Source organism: Candoia aspera, chromosome 1 (assembly GCF_035149785.1).
Source record: "Candoia aspera isolate rCanAsp1 chromosome 1, rCanAsp1.hap2, whole genome shotgun sequence".
Classification (NCBI taxonomy): Eukaryota; Metazoa; Chordata; class Lepidosauria; order Squamata; family Boidae; genus Candoia; species Candoia aspera.
Genome location: NC_086153.1, coordinates 98545303 through 98567999, shown reverse-complemented (window position 1 = coordinate 98567999; position 22697 = coordinate 98545303). Strand labels below are relative to the sequence as shown.

Genomic DNA, 22697 nt, shown 5'->3' with positions numbered 1-22697 from the left:
GGTGGAAATATTAGAGTGTGCCTGTGGTGGGGGAATTAATTACCTCAACCTCTTCTGCACTCCAGGCAAAGTCACTGTATGGCTGTTTGGCCTTGTTCTCTCTGGCATCATAATGCTGATCTGTATCTGCTGATCAAGGCATTTTATGTTTTGGCGAACGTGACTGTTTAATCCACTATTGAATGGGAAGGAGGAAGCTCCATTCTGTCTACTTGGGCCCTGTCAGAGCCATTATTTCTATTAATCAGCAGGCAATTGCTGCAGAAAGAGAGTAATTGGGTTCAATTATATGTGAGCTGTAGTTTTGCTGCAGCTTCAAGCTGTGGACAGGTGTTGGAAGGGTGGGACTTTGGGCTGAGAAAGGAGAGCAGCAGCGTAGTGTGTGCGTATGGTGTGGGGGTCACTGGGGGAGATGATAAGGGCAGATGGGAACTGAGCCAGACATATTGATTGAACCATATTAGGGATTATTGTTGGAGAGATTGGTACCAAAGGAGTGCCAAACTTGTTGGATTCTGGAAATGGAAGGAAGGATTTCTTAAAGGCAAATCCAAAAAAGGGACCTGATTCCAGACTTTGTGGCAGCTTGGAGGTTCCACCTCTTCTTCAGTAAAAGAAGAACCAAGAGCAGTATTGGACCAAGTGGCACAATGACTCATTTGCAGGCAGGTCTGTCTCCAGAGACCCTGGAGAAGGCCCGACTGGAATTGAATGAGAACCCAGACACCCTGCACCAAGACATCCAGGAGGTTCGGGACATGGTGATCACCCGACCCGACATTGGCTTTCTTCGCACAGATGATGCCTTTATTCTTCGCTTCCTAAGGGCCAGAAAGTTCCAGCATTTTGAAGCGTTTCGCTTGTTGGCCCAGTACTTTGAGTATCGTCAGCAGAACCTTGATATGTTCAAGAGCTTCAAAGCCACTGACCCAGGCATCAAGCAAGCACTCAAGGATGGCTTCCCAGGAGGGCTGGCCAACCTTGATCATTATGGCAGGAAGATCCTGGTTCTATTTGCTGCCAACTGGGACCAAAGCAGGTAAAGGTTTTAACTCATGGTGGGAAGGTGGGGTAGGCTAAGGTGTTCATTTGAATCCACCATAGTGCTTCAGTCTATATGTTTGACATCATCATAATGAGTTGAAATCCCTTTGATCTCAACAATATTTGGTTCCAAATTTATGATATGTATGGCATAAATATAGTTTATTTGGTTCTGATTTGCAGAAGCTAAATTGAAATTTTTGTGATCTAATTCAAGGGAAGGTTCTAGATTAATTTTTAAAAAGTTCTTTCCAAACTTGAAATTCTGTGATGGGAAGAATCAGCATACACAGATCTGGGAGCTTTGATCCATAATATGATGGTGAAAACAATGAATGGAAACTGATTTTAATGAGAATCTTTCTCCTGTAAATTTTGGGGGGAAGATTTGTTTAGAGACTCATCTCAGTGACTGGTGAGACGTTCACTCTCAATTAATTATTCTTTTCAAGGACCTGAACAGCAGGTGCTAATACAGTTAGCCATTCGTCCCCTAACTTGGTTTTGCCAACTTAATTAGTCATTTAAAATCTTTCTAACTTCCCCTAGATCCAACTGATTCCAGGCCAATAGACAACAAAAAATATTGAAACAAAAGTACAAGTACAAAAAACAATGGCAATGGCAAATTAAAAGAAAACAAAGGATGAGGTTGGCAAGCAGTCTAAGACAGTGGACACCCTTAAAACATATTTCTGATTTAAGATTGTAATGCTGGTGCCAGTTGTGTATCGTTGAGTTCATTCTTGAATTAGGCCTCAGCCATCAAGCCAAGAACAATATGAGAGAGACAGTGACTTTTGACAATGATGTTTCCCATGTTGCTGTTCTCACTTTTCCAAATGAACTGTGATTTCCCAATTTTTAGCAACAGCTGTAAAATTTAAAGGCAAATCTATATTTCTTCATCCTTGGCGGGCTCAGTATCAGTTTCTTTACCAGAGGCAGTAATTTTCATATAGAAAAAATTATCTATGAAACAGAAAAGTGAAATGCTCAAACCTGCTTTGACAAAATTTCTATTAATTTTAATATCCCTCCAACTTATTCTAGCAACATGATGCATTTTGTGAATGTCACTCAGCCTAAGGTGTGTCCACCAGTGAGTTAAAGAAAACAGCTTTTTCTGATTCATGAAGAAGACTTTTATGCCATCCTATTTTCACCTCTCATGGATATATTTTATTGTATATCATTTTCATTTTCATTTATACCTCCTAGAAGGAGTTAAAGGCAGTGTACATGGTTCTCTTCCTCTTTTATCCTTTACAATAGTCTCCTGAAGTAGGTAAGCATTCAAAGCTGGCTCATGGTAGTTTGTTGCTTGAAATGAAATGGTAAATGTCATGTTTTCCCTCTCCCCCACCAGCTCCCCATCAAGGTACATTGTGCCTCAAAGTGTTTGAGTTAATTGGGTATTTGTGGGCCAAAATGCTTATTTCTTTCCTCTTTGAGGTCGATATAATTACAATAAATTAAATGCAGTAACTAACAAATAATATGCTGTCCTTTCTTACCAACAAAAGTCAGTACCTGAGAGGGTTGCCTTAGACTACCTAGAGGTAGAGTCTATCTTGTAAGAGTGAAAGATAATGAATGGCCCACTTAGGGGTTTCATGATTGGACAAGCGAAGAGGGTCAGAATGATGAAAAGAGAGCCATGAGATAGCTCCACCCATTTTGGACTGTATTGTGATGTCACATGTACGGACAGTAGGGGCAAAGCTTGTGGCACAATGCCATGATGTTGCTTTCATCATTCTGACCTGTCTTGGTCCTGTATCCAGTAAAGACACTTCCATTATTCTAACACAAGTAGCAAGCCCCTATGGGCATGGCTGTCACCGCAGTAGTATTTGAACCCAGATCATCCTAGACTGACTTTCTGATGTTTACACTGCTCAATTTAAAATTTGTTCTATCTGCACACAATTCAGATGTTTCTTTTATAGTATAGTTGCTCTTTTCTTCTGATCATACCTCACTTTACATCGGCATAACTTGGCTGCTGGATGACCTGAACAGTTCATGAATTCTGAAAATAGGGTTCCACCTCCTCTGAGGTCTACTGAAGTTGGGATCAGAATTAATTACCCAGAGTGATGCCTAAATTCAAATGTTGCAATTCCTACATGAGAGCCCTTGTAGCAGAGTAAAATGCATGCTACGAAAACAACTGTTGAATTGGACCTTTTCATAATGTCATCATTTGGCTCAGTGGAAGATGATTGGTCTGGATCTATTGTATGAAAGGCAAGAAACCATTGTTGACAGAATGCTAGTGATATGCACAAGTGTTGCACTGGCTTTTCTACTCTCCAGTTTCTTGAAAAAGCAAGAACTGTGTCTCAGAGGCACAGAGTCTACCAATGAATTATCTTAGAATTGATTGATTGATTATGTGCCATCAAGTCGGTGTCAACACTTAGTGACCACACGGATAGATTTTCTCCATAATGAGCTGTCCCTAACCTGGTCTTTCATGTCTTCCAATGGTGTACCCATTGCCACTGTAACTATCTTAAAATATATTGATGCATTTCCAGTAAAACAGTATGCTAAAAACATACTTCAGTCATGATCAACAGAAAGCTGTTAGATTAAAAACAAAAAACCTCATAGCAGGGAACTGAACCATCAGCTCCAAGCAATGTCTTTAGACTTCTCTAGTCCTGCCAAGATCAGTCCAATCTCTACTGCATTCAGACTTCTGCCTCATGCTGCTCCTTTATTTGTCTTGGAATATTAGATGGGTGAAATCAGAGAGTGGATCATCCTGGTTTATTTCACTGGAATGTCTCCCTTGCTGTGGGTGGATATGCCTTAGCAATGCCATTTCAAAGGAAATAAAATCCTTCCTAAATTGAGGACTGTGTATGGTATGGCTTTGCCCTCTTATCACTAACACTTCGCTTGACATAACTCCCTCCTTTTTTCTGAATAAGTTGGGGCAGCTCAGATGTTTCTGCTCCATCAGTTAACTTTTTCCAGTCTTTTCATATCTAAGATAAAAGAAATGTGCTTGTCTGTAAATTTATTATGCATGCATAATAATCAGTGGGGTCATAATTATACTGAAGTGACAGTTGATTGTCTATATCATGGTTCTTATTCATTTTACAATCTACTGCTGCCACTATCAGCTTCTCATTTAAATAAGTCCAATTCATAAATTCCCATTCCAGTTAAGTTGGAAATACATTTTGTAGAACAGTTCTACCTCTCACACACACGTACATATATTGCAAAACATGTCCTTGTGCTAAACATTTAAAATCCAAGTTGAGGGGGAGAAAAAAATGTACCTTTAACATGGAAATAACTATCAAAAATGGCACAAGAAGCAGAATTCAACAGGTCGTGTTTCTCCTACCGATACATCTCTATGCTGGAAAAACATAGCAGGGAACCTACTAGGCTAAAAAAAAACCTAAGTGAGAGAAATCTAAGAAATCTTCACTTACCAAGGTTTATGTGTATAACAGTCACAGTGCTGCTGCGCAAAGCCTTGAAGAGATGCTTTTTTCTGATCAAAGCACCCCTTCACGGGTACCTTTACATGCTTCCTTCAACTAGCAGGCCTGAGCAATCCCAGTATTTCACCTGTCTGAATGTCCATGAGCTAGGCAGGCGGTTCAGGCAGCTGAGCCCTATCTCAAGACTTCTCACGGGGGCAGATGTGTGTTGCCTCCTCAGTGCAAAGTGCCTCACTAAGATAGCACACACTTTCTTCATGCAGCCCTCTTGCAGAACCCAGACTGAGCAGAACATCCTGTAGTGCCATAGATTTAGATGTTTCTCCTACCATTGGTCCCACTTGGTTGGCCACTTGTTTTTGCACTATGCTCACTTAGTTGTTATAGCAAAACTATCAATGCATGATGCGACAAGAGATTTTGTTTATCAGTTGGCTTGTTGGCCTGACACTGATTTAGGGCCGAGAAGGAATGATTGGCCCAAAGTCCCTCAGCTGACTTCCATGTCTAAGGGAAGACTAGAAGCTGGGTCTTCCCTGCTCCTCCTCCATCATCTTAAGCACCACACCATGCTGTCTCTCAGCTGTCTACATCTACATCCAATAGGTAGAACACAGAAAGGATAAAATAGGTTATTTGAGATAAATGGTTCTGGTGGTGGGTAGCTTTACTCCTGATGCTATTTCTGAAGGGAAAAAAGGGAGCTACCTAGGAGAATTTATCTCGCTCAGTTCCTAGCCTCTTCAGTTAAAAGATGCATGGAAAAGTTGACCCAGGAATAGACCATAGGGTTCAGTGGGATCAGTTTCTAACTCAAAAGCCTGGCTGTTTTGTTCCCTCCATGTAGGGACTGCATTCACTGATAAGGTGAATAATAAGTTCAATAATGAGGAGGAGGAGGAGGAGGAGGATAGTCTTTGGCCCCATTTCCACATTCTGGGCATTCAGTGGGAAGTATGAAAGGGGCTTCCGTGTGTATAAAGCTGTAGATGAGCACACAATTCAGAATCATGATAAAAAACCCAGAAAGTTTCCCTTTCCCATTGCTGCTGAAAGCATGAATGTCCAGGGTTCAGAGCAATAGGTGTGGATGCCCTTCAGTTTATGTGTAGGGAAAATATTTGAACAGGATTACTTAAGGGCAACTTCAACCTCATCTGTTCACAAGGAAGGTGCCGTGGTAGATTGCTATTGAGCTGGAATAGTAGGTTTCACTAATTCTCTGATCAAGATGATGTTGAATTGAAACATGTTCGGAAAGTTTTAGAGGGGAAATCATACTAGTTTATGATAAATTATGATGATGAGCACTAAAGACAATTGCTGAGGTATGTAGCTGTAGCATGGATTTCTATCCGTGCAACTAATCAGATGGAGTAAATGGACTGAAGAGGTAGGTTGAATTACCATTAACCTAATTCTTACATCCAGAAGCTTCATTTGAAATGTTTGGTGCACAAATTAATCTCTGAATGAAGACAATAGCACACTTCTAGCAGAATGAAGAATTTATGTCACAAAAACCTCAGGATCAGGTAGCTACAAATACAATGAAACACAGCTTTCTATTACTATTACTATTATTGTTGTTGTTGTTGTTATTCCTCACAACAACCCTGTGAGGTGGGTTGGGTTGAGAGTTTATAGTGGAAATAAGTACTCGCTACTCCATTCCCAAGATTAAAATTAAATAACACCAGCACTACTAAAAGTGATTGATTTAAAGAAGAAAAATAATGAAATTCTAAGCCTTATCGATTCTGTGTTCAGTGCCAGCTTGGAGCTTTTTCTGCAACTGAACAGAACTATGAAACCTAACAAAGGTCTATCTGTTAAATGTTCTCGTTTTTCCATTGTCACGGACATAGCCTCATACTATATCAATAGAAGTAATTCATAGCACAGTTCTCTACATGCTTTTTCTGGAGTAAGTCCTGCTGTGTTCAGTAAGACTTACTCTAAGAAACATCTATAAGATTGCACCTTTGATTGTAAGAATTTGCATGTAAATCTACTTTGAATTTTGGAACCGAAAGAGGAACATTTTACTTATTATTGCATGCATATATTCTAACTATTTTCCAGTTGGGTAATTGTATCTGTTTTCTTAAGGCATAAAGCATTTTAGAAACAGCATAAACAGAGGTTTTCTAACAGCATGCATAAATAGAGGCATTAGACACTGTTAAATAAATTGTAAATCCTAGATTATTCTTTAGACATTAGTGATACACCATCGGGTTTACAATGTGACCCATGAGACTCTGCATGAAAGCTAAGTTTCACTGAAGTCAGCCAGATTTAAAGTAGAGATTAATTTTGTTGGCTGTTAATACTAATCTTCTACATATTACTGCAGAGTCATGGCTCCCACTTTATCTCCCCCCTGCCGCAGATATCTGCTACCACTTCTCTGACCAGATCTGAAGGAGGCAAAAACAGAATATAGTTGTTCTAAACTATGAACATGGTGTTTTATCTAGCACTCTGTGGAATTCACCTAGTGAGAACCTCTTTGGTAACATGTTCATACTATCAGATGTGGAAAAATACAGACTGCTTATTTTGAATACATTGAAAAATAATTGAGAAATGCAGAGGAAAGCATCCAGAACCGAGTTCTTGGTAAAGGAAAGTACCAAAAGCTTATACCTTATAAAAGCTATTTATAGGGATGTGAAACTGGCTAATTTTCTAGTAGGATCCTTCTTAATACTCCCTTTTGTACTTTGTTGGGCATGGTGCATGATATTACTAAATTATAAATCTGATTGTTGATCAAAATAAATACATTGATATTATTGCAGAAGGATAGAACTGTTAATAATGCTCAGTTTTTATTAAGCTCAGCTGAAGGAACTGGATAAGTAAAGTAGTTGGAATGGATTGGGAAATAATTGTAATATCGCATGAGGAAAGAATGGAATATTAAAGCTTGAGAATGAAAACATCAGATTTCTTTAGATGTCAGAATCTGAAAACTAGATAAAATGAAGTAAAAGTTCAGTAAGTTTTAATTAGATCTGAACCAAGCTCTGGAGAAAAATTTTCAAGAGCATTTACCTAATTCCTGTTTGCATACAAGATGTTAAATATGTGTTCTTTCAAATTTATGCTCCTTCTCTCCATCCAGCTTACTGTGATCGATCTTGAAAAGGTTACTGGGTCAGATGTAATTAGTACTTGGAAGGGAGATCACAAGGGTTGTAAATTAAACTGAGAAGTCAAAATGATATCTTGGAAGAAGGCACTGGCAAACCGCTTCCATAATATTGGTCCAAAATGCATCTTTGTAGTCATCCAGTCTCAAAGTCAACTTGAAGGACTCTTTATTTTACTTTATTAAAAAGCCTTTCATTAGTGTAATGGCTATAACCATTTTGAAAACCAGAGAACAGTTTCAGATTCCCACTTACTTCAGACTCAAAAACACTGTAAGCAAAATGGAAGGTGCCTTAAAATTGAAACTCTAAAATTTTTACAAACATTAAATATGTGGAAAGCTTTGTTATGAAAACTTCATAACATTTCAAATCCTTAAGGTCTAGTTCAAAATCGAGTATACTGTATGTTGTGGTTCTGTGTTCAGTCAGAAAAAAAAAATGAAATCTGTCAGAAGCTTGTGAAAGAACTTCAGGTTTACATCTGCCCCCCACTACTGTGCTGCAGGCATAAATAACAATAAGGATGATTGCTTTCACCTATCCAGGTCAATAAATGTTGGATATTACAGATCTACAATGAATATGAGATGAGCTTTTATGTAATTAGTTCATCACTGGGCAAAGATTTTAATGCAGCTTCTTTCATCATAATTCATTCTATGTTGCCATTTTCATAATAAAAATGACTATAGTGGTACCTATAATTTCAATCCTTACATAACCGTAAAGATTCCAAGACCTTAGCTTTGAAATGCACACATTCATATAAGCATATTCATATATATACCTTCTCCACTGACTTGTCAATTCTATATTTAGCATTTTTCTGGATGGATATTGACTCTGTTTACTGAACAAAATGTAATGCAGTTTGAAGGAAAGAACTACTGAGTTGCTCAAGCTATGTCAGGGCTGGACCATCTGGAACAGTAACTGCTATGGTATGGTCTCATCTGAATAGCTTGTTGTTTATCTTTCCCAGTCTTAACACTATTAATTCTAAAGATACACTGCATGTGTATATACTTACAATAGCTACAGTGACCATGTTTCATGAAATCTGTGCTATACTTGATCACTTGAAATGTTGAAATGTTGCAAAGTAGTAGCAAAATAATGGCTTATCTTCTATCGTCTGAACATTGTTGGTTAGCTTAAGCCCATCTTTGCTTTTATATGTTGACAGATACACACTGGTGGATATTTTACGTGCCATACTTCTTTCGTTAGAAGCCATGATCGAGGACCCAGAACTTCAAGTAAATGGCTTTGTTTTGATTATAGACTGGAGTAATTTCACTTTCAAACAGGCTTCTAAGCTGACACCAAGTATGCTTCGATTAGCCATAGAAGGCCTTCAGGTAAAATGGTTTTAAGCATTATTCATATTTCTTCTACTCTTCTCTCCCCAAGCATCACTCCTCAGTTCTTCCTGACTGTTTCATGTTTTTAGCAATCTAACAATCTTTTTTAGCAGTCTAGCAATTGAGAGTTTAGATGTCTATGTATGTTTTGGAATTTGTGAGTGAACGGGTAAAGAATCTGTTTAGTAGCCAAGTGGCTCTTCAGCTTACAGTGCTCAAAGTCTGAAGGTCTTACTTGAAGATTACTTCACATTTAGTAGCTCTAAATTGTTATTAAGAGTTGGAATATAACAAAGCAGGCAATAAGGCAGATATACTACTGGATTATATATAATGCTGGTTAGATATATTACTATCTGTGTAATTATTCCTTGTACAGTGAGGCCTACAATCAAGTAGCATATGTTGTGGAACAGTGAAACTCTGAACAGACATTTGTACATTGCTACTAGCCCTATTCAGGCAATACATTCATGTGTAGAGCTAAAAATGCAAAGAACAAGGAGCAGCCCTTCCTTTTTTTCCCTCTTTATTGAATAGAACAGAGAGGAAAGAATATAAGAAAAAATACAAGTGAAAACAAGAGAAAAAAGAATAAGAAAGAAAGAACAGTACAATTACAGGATAAATTGTATGTGTTCATGTATATCTATGGGCTTCATACAGACACACATACATACATATATACACATTTTTATATAACAGTTTCAATAAGAGATAATTATAACTGTAATTATTTGAAATACACACACACACAGTCACTTGTATATTTGTTAGGCAGCTAACAAACAGATATTTGTTAACTATATTTCATTGTAATTTTCCATGCATAATTTTTGTCTGAGGACAACTTGTAACATCAGGTGAAGAGGGAAGAGGGAATGGCCTTGAGGGACAAGAGGAAGAGCCACTACTAAGACAACCATCAGATAAAAGGGGCCTGAGTTCAGGGCAGGAATGTAACCTGAGTAAATGTCTCAGACATGACCCACCCTAGTTCTCATGAAGGTAAAGGGAGGGAGGGGGGAAGCATATGCAGACTTGCAAGATTCTGTTACTATAGCTTTACAATAAAAGTAGTACTACATGACATTGGATTGCTAGTCTGATCTACCTTGAAGGACTGACAGATCTTTAGTCCACTGGGTAATTGGGGCCATAAATTGGTCTCCCCATTGTTGAAAAACTAATCTCATGGCAATGATAAAGACAAACTATCAGAGAAAGGCTAGTTGCTCGTAAGTAGGGTGTGGTTGCCTGCCGTGGGGCCCTTTGATGAAATGTGTCAACTCTCAGTCTTTGAAATGGCTCTTACAATATGATTCTAGATGGTGAAGATTTAATTTGTTATTTAAAAGCTAAAATGTAATGATGCTCATATAATCGTGTATTTTACTTAGTTTTTGTTTGTTTAGTGGGTTGATTTGTTCAATATTGCCTTTAAAAAAATATGTATCCAACTATTCGCATATTTTGTTGTCCTTATGTGTTGTAGTAAAACAATAATAATAATAATAATAATAATAATAATAATAATAATAATAATAATATCTTTGCATACATACAGTGGTTTCCCATTCACTGACAGTCACTTAACTTTCCTCCAAGGTAATGGGAGACAAAGCCCCTATTTGAGGCTCCCTTGCAATGTGGGGGAAAATACTTCTTTAACACCAGTCCAGTTGAGGATGACTAAAGCCTTGCTCTCTCATAGGAAAAGGATGAGATGAAGGCAACATCAAGGGGATATGGTGGAAATGGACATGTTTATGGTATGGTTAGATGCAAGTAAGGAAAGGCTTAGACAGAGAGGATGGTGTGTTGGTTTCTTCCAAATCTCCTTTCAGAAACATGTCCTTTTTTCACCATTGCTCTTTTAAGTAATCTGCCGGATGACCATGCTGTACATTTTATTTTGGCACGATATAATGTGAAAAACCAGATTTCAACCTGGCCCTCTCTAGATGTATTGGATTACATTTGCATTACTCTCACACAGCATGGGGATGATGGGAGTTATAGTTCTTTGACAGAATACCACTGGTGAAAGAAAAATTCCCATGGTGAAGCTGCAACCTTAATACAGTATCCAAATATTGCTATTTTACTGCAAACTGTCTGCTTTTAAGGAAGGAAATGCTTTCTTCACATCTGAAGCAATGAAATGTTTTAGAACTTCTATGAAGCAAATTAAAAACCATCTGTATGAGCATTTATGCATTTTAATAACGGTAATTTTAAGAGGATGTGCTAGAATGTTCATTGTGCTTCTGCAGAGTTCCGATCTAACACCGCTTTGATACACGTTTTGTGGACAGTACCCAGAGTTAAGTTAACGGATTCCCTTGTTAGTGACTCCTTTCACAAAAGGGCCCGTTTTGCCTTTTGCAGCAAAGAAGTATGTAGACCTGTTGGCTGCAGTTTCTCTTTACCACTTCAAGTATAAAAAGAAGAATTGTTTTGCTGAGCAAGGGTGTGTGCATGACTCATGATTATTCTTTTGTTCTGTGTGCCACTGAGGTAAATGATGGCTGCTGGTTGGATCTTTTCTACTTTCCAGGGTGGGGCTTCTTTTCTGAACAGCAGTTCCTTCTCTCCCCCTACCCCCTCCATTTCTGGAATCTTTAAATATTAGGGTGGAGGGAGATAATCTGTGTTTCTGACTGTCTGCAAGGTTAGGTACAGGCATAGACAACATAGATTTAGAAGAAGAGGTTTATTTTAAAACTTTTTTTTAAACTAACCCTTTAATGGACTGGTTAGAATTGATTTAATATTTCCTGTCACAATGACCTCTTACTCTAGGGGAGATAATTGATTGAAATTCCTCTTGTGTGAGGAATCAAAAACAGAGCCACCCTACCCTTACATTCCATTCAGCTTGAATACTAATAGCCCCAGGGCAAATTGTTGCTCCAGTTCAAAGACTAGGGTTAAAGCTAACAGATCTGCGCTACAAAGGTCTATTTGGCCACTAGATGGACGGGCAGAAATCTTAGAATTTTCTGCATCTCACTGTTGCCATCTAGTGGTCAGTCAGACTTTTGCAGCCCAAGAGGCTTGTTCAGAATCTCACGGTTTCCCATCACTGAAACACCCAAAACTGTTCTGGGTTTTGCTTTGTTTTGACTGAATTGGTTTTGTTTCATCCAGACCAAGGCCAACCCTGAATGGGTCAATGGAACTTTGGAAATGCAACATTTTGTTTTGAATTTGCAGCAAAATACATTTTCCATTTCATGGACACCTTAACCTATCGGGTACTGTGGGGTAGTGATTGGATTGTGACAAGAGGGAGCCAGGTTCAAGTCCTCCGTCAGCTGTCACACTCTCAGCCTAACAAGGTTGTTGTTGTGAGGGTAAAAATGAGGAGTGATCTCACACATGCTGCCTTAAACTCCTTAGAGGAAAAGCAGAATATGTGTAATAAAAAATAAAAATACTATGTAATGCACAAAGATTCTAGAAATAAATATTTTAAATAAAAATATCAAACATTGCCCTCAAGTATTGAACAATTGAAATAACTAAAGAATAGATAGATGAGAATGAAGGAGAGAGAGAGAGCGAGAGAGCCAGCCAGCCAGCCAGCCAGTTTGGTCTAGTGGTTAAGGCACCAGGCTAGAAACCAGGAGTCCGTGAGTTCTAGTCCTGCCTTAGACCTGAAAGTCGGCTGGGTGACCTTGGGCCAGTCACTCTCTCTCAGCCCAACTCACCTCACAGGGTTGTATGGGGAAAATAGGTGGAGGAAGGAGTATTTGATATGTTCCCCACCTTGAGTTACTTATAAAAATAATAAAGGTGGGATAAAAAAATCTATTCCCAAGACATTGATCCACCACAAATGATTCAACATTAACAACAGTGAAGATATCGAACTCTTCTGTATCATTATCCATCAGTTATGTTTAAACTCCTGCCTCAAAATACCTCCAAGGATAATTATAGTCCTTTCCATTTCCCACAATTTTAAAAAGGAAAGGATTTTCACTATCAAATACCAATGAATCCTTTCAAAATTGCTTTTTGTACTGATACCTACTGATCAGGAGAATCCATCTGATTAAGAGTCACTTGTGATGTCTTCTCATTCACTAGTGTATTGTGAAACTATGACCTTACATTTCAAGAGCCACTTGCTGAATCTGAGCAAAACACTGATGAGAGACAGAAAACAGAGGGAACAGCTGATATTGTTTCTTTTTACACAGCATTTTACATGTACATGAGAAACTTGTCCATCTCTATAACAGAGCATGTTAGACAAATATTGCTGCAAGAGGAACATAACTAATACAAGCATAGAACATAGTGCTACCTTGATAAACTCATACACTGTTTCATCAGTTAATTTAAATTTGATTTGGCTCACAAGACTTTGCACAGCTCAAAATGGCTGGCTGCATACAAAAGGCTACCATTCCTGGAAATTAATTGCATTTATAGGAAAAGGAAGCAGAAATTGGTAGCTGCCTCAGGATTATCAGAGGGCGGGAGGGAGAGATATATCTGTGCTGAGAAATTGCAGACCCTGCAGAATTGTGCAAACTGTTCAAGGATTGGTACTCAAACTTCTTGAAGAGGGCTTCAGAGGAAAGATGGCAATGTTTTTACGGATTATTGTGAGCCACCTAGAATCATTGTATGAAATAGGTAGGTAGGTAGCTTGTTAAATAAATAAATAAATAAATTGGGCTTTCTAAGGCTTTGCGAGGTCTACTTGACTTTTGGATGGACAACAGTTCACCCAGCAATCTTAGAAAAAGATTGGAATGCAGAATGGGTTCCTCATTCTTTTCATTCCTTTTCCAGAATATGTATAAAATAAAGAATGAGGGTGTGGTTCTTGGTCATCAAAGATGGAGCTCATGCTAAAGCAGTCAGTGTCACCTCTTCTAGCTAGAAGGCAGAGTTTAAGACTTCTTTCTTTCTTTTTAATATAATTTTAATTACAATAGGAAAAACTAATACCAACTAAACTTAGAGAAAGAGAAGAGAATGGAAAGAAAGAATAAAAATGCAGGAAAAAAAAGAAAAAGAAAGAAAGACAAGAAAAATATATAAAGAAGTGACTTCCAACCTTCATCACAAGTATAGACAAATTTAGTGACTCTTCACCCCCTCTACGGTTACAAACATTTATCTCTTCATCCCATATCCCATCCCTTATCTATAAGGAAATCAATAAAACATCAACTTTTCAATCCTGGTATCAGCCAAGCCCATAAAGGGTTGGAGAAAAGAAATCTTATTTTAACCTTGATCAAATAAACCAACTTTATATTCCTTCCTTTTACTTCTGACAGTCTTAATCTTTAATTCGATCAAATGTTGTATTTTTCTTCAATACTTTTTTATCCCAATACACAGATTTCTTCAAGGATTTAAAAAGCCTCTTTTGTAGATCCAATAAGAAAACATTTTCTGGGTCATTCTCTTGGTTTATCATTTGTATTTCCCTTTTCATTTTTAAAACTTCAGCCAGTTTCTTTTGTATATCCAGTAATGCGTCCTTTTCCAAACTATTCTCTTGACCTGTCATTTGTAGTTTCACTTTCAGTACTTTCCCTGTCTTGTCAGATAAAATTTGTTCCATATCTGTCATTCCTTCATTAACTTCTTTTAGATATAGACTATCCAAAGAAGCAGACATCATTACTGACAGTGTTGATACTGTGGCTACTAATTTCTGGCTCCATTCTTCAACGATCTCCTCTAATGTTATAATGTTTTGTGTCATTTTGTAAGTCCCAGTATTAATTAACTGACATCAAAAACAAGCTTGTATTTTTTTTCTTCTCCTTAGAATCTTTAGTCCCCTCTATTGTCCAGTTTCTAAAACCATCACTTATTTTTGTTATGACTTACTATACCAAAATAAGTCTGTTTCCCATGAGAAACTGTTTGTTCTTTGTACTTAATTCCAAAATCTTATTGTAAGTTTCAGTATTCCAATTTTATCTGGACCCTTAGTCCGTTTATAGCTTTCTGAGATAAAAATCTTATTTAGTCTTTTGCTGTCTATTTCAGATTCTTTAAATTCTTAAACTTATGATTAAAATTTTCTTTCATTCAGGTTTGAAGGGAGACTCACCCGGCATTTTCAAACTTGTTGTTTCGAAGGTGTTTAATAGCTTAGAAGTTGTCAGAGTCAAGCCTGCTTCTGACTCAGAAAGCAAAACTCCTTCTGAGTGAGAGGAGGAAATAGAAACTTACCGGGCTGAAACTGGGGAAATGAAACTTAAGGATGAGCCAGCAGTGCAGGAAGAGTCCAAGGCGCTGATTGGCCAAGATTTGGGGAGGATTTGAATCCTCCAATCAGCGCATGCCAATGACAGGCAGAAAAGCATGCAAAAGAAAAGACAGCCCGATTGGCTACAGAAGGATCGGGATAAAAGGCAGACGTGTGGAAAGCAAGCTGCTGGAGACAACTGATCCTGCAAGCCTGCAGCTTCAGTGGAAGAGTCCCTACCTGCATAGGAGATGGTGTCTGTGGCTGAAGAGGAATCAGTGCCTTTGCTCTGCTCTGAAGAGGACTTGACTCCTGCCTCTGCGGTCACTGAGGATTCTGCATCTACCATGCCCAGCGATTTCAGCCCTGCCTCCAGCCTTGAAGCGCCGCGTTTTGCTGTGCAACTTTTTGGTTCCTTTGATCAGCAGTTCCACGGCTTGCCTTCGGTGCAGCCCAATCATGCTTCAGGTGTCCAGCATTGCTCAGGAGCTTCACACTTACCTTGTTGTGAACGTGTATCCCAGCCTTGTTTCCAGTCTCCAGAGAATCCAGCCCAGTCTAGGGCTTCCAGCCATGTCTAACCTTGCTTTGAGTTCCCAGCCTTGTTGCCAGTCTCCAGTCCAGAGAATTAAGTCCAGTCCAGGGCTTCCAGCCGCGTCTAGTCTTGCTTCAAGTTCGCAGCCTTGTTTCAAGTATCCAGTCGAGAGAATTCAGCCCAGTCCAGGGCTTCCAGTAGATTCTAGCCTTGTTCCGCGTTTCCAGCCCTGCTCCAAGTCTCCAGTCCAGAAGGTCCAGCCTAGTCTGGGGTTCCAGCCAAGTCCAGCCTTGTTTCGAGTTCCAGGCTTGCTCCAAGTCTCCAACCTAGTCCAGAGTTCCTAGTCGAGTTCAGCCTTGTTTCCAGTTCAAGATCTGAGTCTTCAGCTTCGGCAGCACCTTGTGTGTCAGTCTCTACCAGTCTCCCAGTTTCTGTTAGAAGGTCCTGTTCCACTAAGTTGTGGCCAGTTGGGCTTGTGGAATCCAGTTCTTCATACTTTAAGGACTTAATTACTGTAAATAGTTATTTAATAAAGAGTATTTTGGTTGCATAGTCTGACCAGGACAGAAGTAGTTAATGAGCAATTTCTGAAAATGATTAGAAAGTGAGGTTTGCGAACTTACCATCCTTTAAAAGGCTCCACCACGGTTGCAAGCAAGATAGCTAATCCCTTCATCTCCCAGTGCTCAAACCTATAGAAAACCACTGTCCTGTGGTCTCCTTGTGAGGAGCATCAGTCCAGAGCAAAAAAGGCTGATCTCCCATCTTCTTCTTATCTGGAGAGGTTCCAAGGAATCGAGCTATTCACTGGTTCCTTGGTCTTTGCCACAGTCATTGGCTCTGCTTTCCCAGAGCTGTCTTTAGTTCTCCACGCCTCCCCCGGAAGTCCCCAAGACTTCTTTCCATCCCTTGAAGGAAATATCTTCCTTCAGTCTTTAGCTCTGCCTTCTAGGAAGCAACAGTAAGTTTCCTGTTTGAGGACCAAGAAGGAAAACTCTGCAACTGCAGACAGACAAGGGGAAAAAATGCACAAGAATGAAGTGGCTCTCAGCAACCATAATCCAACTGATTCAACAATAGGCCCCAGATGAGATGACATGTGGTGGATGTAGATGAAACCAGGGAGTGGAAGAAGTAATGTTGGAGCCAGGAAATTACAGCCTCCAGAATCAGCAAAGCAAGATGAATGAAGCAAGTGACAGTGCCAACACTGAGCTCACCTGTAATGAAGCAGAAGTAAAGGCCACTCAGAACTTATTCCATACAGAGGTAAGCACTAGGAGGTAAACCACCCAACTGAGAGCCAACTGACAGCAAAGCCCTTTCAGGGGAGAAGTTAATTTGTGAGGCAGTTGACCCAGTCCCAGTGGAAAGTAAGAATAAGGGGGAAAAAAAAGATCCTAGCTCATAGACCTGAAGAAGGAAGAGAGGAGATACAGAAGGAGTTCATCCTCATTCTTGTTCCTGACCCTTTTTCTGGCAGGGAACACACAGGAAAACAATTGCTGGAGTTCCCAGTCCTATCAACAGAAATACATATAATAGACAAGACAGAGGAGGGAAGTACCAAGGTAAATGCCACCACCTCCGAGGTACCCCTGCAAAACTTCTGCTGACCTGGAACCATGCACGCAAGGTCAGATGAGTTCCAGAGAGAGTTCAGTGAAGATACGCTCTGGACGTCACCAGAAAAGCAAGAGACAGAAAAATTCAAATGGCCAAGGGTCAAAGCAACCATTACTGCCCTTTGGTTTTTTTACATTGGTTTTCCATCTCTTACATGTTTTATGCCAGTGAGAAGAGTTGTTGTTACAGTGAAATATTCAACGCAAATGAATTATACTCAGCTGAAGTTGGTGCATGCACTGAAGGGAGGGGGTTTACCCTGAGACAGGTGTAAGTCTAAAGCCCTTCCTTCTAGTTAGAAGAGGTAGAGCTAATCCTTTCCTGGCAGGTTCTTTTTCCAGGGATCAGAAAGTTGCTTCACAGGCACTACTGTTCTAGACTGGCAGTTTGGGTGATCACACAACCTGAACCTCCCAGGTTCTTGAAACTCCTCCCTACATCTTCAAGGCAGAGAGAGGGAGAAGAGTGAGGGATGGAAAGACTTTGGAGGTGAACGTGAAAGGCAGGCAAGACATGGAGTGGTGGGTGGGCACAGGAGAGGCAGGTGAGGGGCTATACGCAGCCACCCTGCTGAGCTATACTGTGTGTAACCCCAAAGCTCCTTTCTTGGCACTCCTGCTGAAGAGTTAGTCACCCCTAATCACAACATAAAATATTGATTTATGGTTCCTAATTTTCATCACTAAGTAGCTCAGATAAATTTTTATTTGTTTGTTTGTTTGTTTATTTATTTTTATCCCACTTTTATTATTTTTACAAATAACTCAAGGTGGGGAACATACCAAATACTCCTTCCTCCTCCTATTTTTCCCCACAACAGCAGCCCTGTGAGGTGAGTTGGGTTGAGAGAGAGGGACTGGCCCAAGGTCACCCAGCCGGCTTTCAGGCCTAAGGTGGGACTGGAACTCTCTGTCTCCTGGTTTCTAGCCCATTGCCTTAACCACTAGACCAAACTTAACCACTGGATCTAACTATTTTGTTATAGGACCTCTTTCTAAGCTGAGTTCATAGATGAACTAGGAAAATAAGGTGTGCAGAGCAGATGTTTAAATCTTTGTATGATACCAGGCTGCTGAGAACATGTTAAGAGAGACAAATATATAGATGACTGGTGGAACTTTAAAAAGTCCCCTTATTGAGCCCAAATGAAAATGGCTGGTATTTTGTTTTTGCTCTGTGGGTAGCGCCAAAGGCTTTGTAGAGGTAAATAGTGATGTCAGAAGTCTCTCGCTGACACTGTTTTACTAATGAAAAGACAAAGGCACAATGGAACATGGTGCAATTCTTCTTCCAGCTGCCACCGAGACCAGACACATCAGACAGAAGGGAAAGAAAAGGAAAACAGCTGGGGGCCAGCTTCTTTGTTTCTCTCTTCAAAGGGGGAGAAAAGCAACATACCAGAAATCTCAGGTCAGATTGGGCTGCTTCAAGAGATTACAAGGTTCTCTGGTGTGAAAAAGGATTTCTCCACCACTGACAACCAAAATGGAATATGAACTTCCCAGAAGCTTTGGGAAGGTGGGTATTAAGAGCTGGGGAAAGTTGTAGTTTAGCTCCACTTCTTTACTTTTGCTTTTCCATATGTGACAACGACCAGATGGGGCGAGAAGCAGGAGAGAAGATGAAGAGAGAGGAACTGACAGGGAACATTTTCTCAAGGCTTTCCAATTCAGAGGCTTGAATCTTTAGAGGGCTTTGCTGCTCCCTCTGCTTTTTGCTAGATTGATTCAACAAATAGGAATATGCAGTGGAGAATATCTTAGTGAGTGAAATATTTCTTATTGTATGCCATCAATTCTTTCTCACCCCAATCCTTGTCTTAACCCTTCTTACGATTCTAACATGTCAGTCCTTCTCAATATTTTTTTTGTATTTCCTAATCTATTTATTCTTCTCCTGAAACTTCCTCTTAAAGAGTCTTAGTTTGTCTGTCTTTGGCTCACAGAATTTAGTTGGGTAGGGAGAAGCAACTCTGTCTCCCACCATTTCAGTCTGTTGTTTTGCATCACATTTTATTGCTCATGCATTTGAGAAGGCAGTCTGACCAGCAAGATAGTTGGAAGTTAAAGGCAAGAATAAAGGCAAGAGTCATAGCATGGCAGAACCTAGTTCAAGTTTTAGATCCTCTCCAACTCCACTGAACTAAGCAGAATTTGGATACTTGGGGCCGAATGAATGGAGAAGAGAAATATTTATTAAGTTGGTACTTTCAAATAACAAAGATTCACAGGGCTGAATGATTACTTGAAAGCAGTGTTCCTCAACCGCAGCTACTTTAAGATGTGTGGACTTCAACTCCCAGAATTCCCCAGCCAGCATTGGGGAATTCTGGGAGTTGAAGTCCATACATCTTGTAGTTGCTGAGGCTGAGAAACACTGCTTTAAAGCAAATAAGGGAAACAGAGAACAAATAGCCTCATCAAATCAAGTTAATTCTTAAAATAATAAAGTATAGAAATATGAATATAGAAAATAGAAAGCAAATATAGAAAACAAAGAACAAATAGCCTCATTAAATCAATTAATTCTTAAAATAATAGAACTAAGCTTTGGAAGGTAATATCTCTCTCAAGTCAAGCTCACCTCCTGGTGAACTTATGCCCATGCCCAGGCTGTTTCCTTTTGGGCAGCTGTGGGATTTCTTGGTGGTCTCTCATCCAAGACCCAATCAGATCCAATCTTGTTTACCTGGTGGGATTCTGAATTAATACAGAGAATATTTTTTCTCTCTAAATAAAAGGCAACATAGCTAAGCAAAACTCTATGTGGAAATGTGTATGGAACAACTCTATGTGGATACACCTGTATCAGAATTACATGGGCAAGGTTTTTAAAAATAAACACAAAAGACTGAACAATTAACCCTTATTTAATTAACCCATGCTGGCTGGGGAATTATGGGTGTTGAAGTCCACCCATCTTAAAGTTGCCAACCTTGAGAAACACTGCTCTATGCTTTTCAGAAGCAACGTCTGCAAATCATTTCCATGCCCTGCTGATTTCTTTGTTTACAACAGCTTCTCTTTAGTGAAGGTAAGATGAATCTCTCCTTCCTGCCCACTCACAGGTAATTTGGAGCGGGGAGGCAGGGAACTCATCCTCCTATCAGGTGAAGATGGTGTTCGGATTCCCAGAAAGTCCTGTGTGTATATTCTCTCCCCGTTAATTGTCAAAGCAGGCTTGTGATTTGAACATGTTTAAGCACTGCAGTTCTTTGGAGCTTCAGCACAAGAAACTAAAGAGCGGGTCAGAGTGGAGAACGGCCAGTGCAGCTCCCCAGACTCTGACTCGTTTTGATGAGCTACTTCCTTGGGGCTAGACATACGTTCTCACGTCAGAGTTAGGGATAGACTCATCAGTCAGCCCACGGGGCAGGCTTTTATAACAGTTGCAGTGTGGAGGGGGGGAAAATGGCCACCTGTGGGATGAAAATTACACAATACCATTTTTAATTTACTTCTGTTTCTGTGTTAAGGTGACGGTAAGTAAAATGTGAGTGATCCAACTGAAGCTGTGGTCTTAAAATTCCTGCAAGGGAATAGGTGTCACTCAGGATAGTAGGATTCTCTTTTGCACTTTAAAAGGAAATTAAAATTGTTCTACCTCACACACACAGAGAGAGAGAGAGAGAGAGACCCAGAAGAGCAAAAGAGAACAAGACCATAGATCTGATCTCATTTCTATAAAACAAAATACCTTGGCTAACCACTTGCAAAGTCTACCTGCGTAACCATTATGATTTTAATACCTGGCTGCTCCTGGAAAGAAATATAACAAAGGAGTAGAATTGTAATATTCTGGACTCTTTGATGGATATACCTATTTGGCCATCAGTGAGGAGCTACTTGACACAAATTATAGTCGCTTTTGACTTGGATAGCTCTGTCCAACACTAAGGCCGTACAGTATGTAATGGAATTCTCAGAGGATGGGAATGGAAAGCGTGGTTTGAAGGGCAGGAACATTTGTATAGTCCTCCATTAATAGGCAAATGGGTGGCACCATCTCTCCTGCATTGAGGAGTTAGAGGATCAGAGGGATCAAAGAGGCCCCACCTTAACATACATCCTAATCTCCAATGTCCAAGATTCTATAACCTAACCCCCGCTCCTTTCACTAAACGTGATTAATGAATCTTGGTGAGTTTCTAGTTTTCTTGGTTGTGAGCAGCAATTAGAGGTTTGACACCATATAAGAAATGCAGTTCTAACAATTTAGACTGAACTCCATCCTGTCCTGTTCAGACTGTGAGGCGGCCAGACAGGATTATTATCAAAACTACTCTTTATTAAGACAACTATTTACAACAATAAGTTCATGTGATAAATGAGGTAAGACTGTTTCCGATCAAGACCACCCAGGCAACAACGGAAGAACAGGCGAGGTTGCAGGATCACACTGTGGCAGAACCGCAGGGCAGGATTCACTGACCGAAGCTGTGGGACTGGATGATTCTAGGAAGCATGGCAAGACTGGAACTGAAGGTGAGAGTCCGCAATCTGGAACACCAATCGAACTGGACTGGCACGTGGAGGCTAGGCAAGATCGAACTGGAACCTCTGGACAAGGCTTAGTTATGGAGGCTAGGCTGGGCTGGACTAGAGACTCAAGGCAAGGTTGGGATCCTGAAACCAGAATTGTCTGGGCTAGAGATTTCGAACAAGACGGAGAACTAGGAGCAGGACTGGACTGGACTGGAAATTCTGGACTAGGCTGAGAACCTGGGGCATGACAAGACTGGACTGGAGTTCCTGGACAAGGCTGGATGCTTGGTGCATGACTAGACTGGACTGGAGATGCTGAGCAAGGCTGGAAGCTTGGAGCATGATGAAACTGGACTGGAGATCCTGGGCAAGGCTGGAAGCTTGGAGCACAACTAGGCTGGACTGGAGATCCTGGGCAAGGCTGGAAGCTTGGAGCACAACTAGGCTGGACTGGAGATCCTGGGCAGGGCTGGAAGCTTGGAGCACAACTAGGCTGGACTGGAGATCCTGGGCAAGGCTGAGAGCTAGGAACAAGGCTAGGAACACTCCTGGAATGTGCTGAATGGTGGCGGCGAGGTCCGGAACTAGACGTGAGGCTGAGATGGCAAGAATCGGCAGGAAGAAGATCCTCTATGGCAGCTTGCACAGCGGGTAGGTCCTCAACAATAGGAAATGCAGGCTCTGATTCTCCTCTGGCCACAGACGAAGTTTCTGACGCATATAGGGACTCTTCTGCTGGGGCTGAGAGCTTGAATGATCAGTTGTCTCTGGC

General features: G+C 40.2%; 1 protein-coding gene across 1 annotated transcript in view; it reads left to right on the top strand.

Moving 5' to 3' along the window:
• Window positions 1–304: 304 nt before the first annotated feature.
• Window positions 305–22697, top strand: part of CLVS2 (clavesin 2) — a 52164-nt gene continuing 29771 nt past the window's right edge. The window contains exons 1-2 of the mRNA XM_063290812.1: window positions 305–1039; window positions 8871–9045. Of these exons, the coding sequence (XP_063146882.1) occupies window positions 651–1039; window positions 8871–9045 (564 nt within the window). The 5' untranslated portion in view covers window positions 305–650. The remainder of the gene's footprint in view (window positions 1040–8870; window positions 9046–22697) is intronic.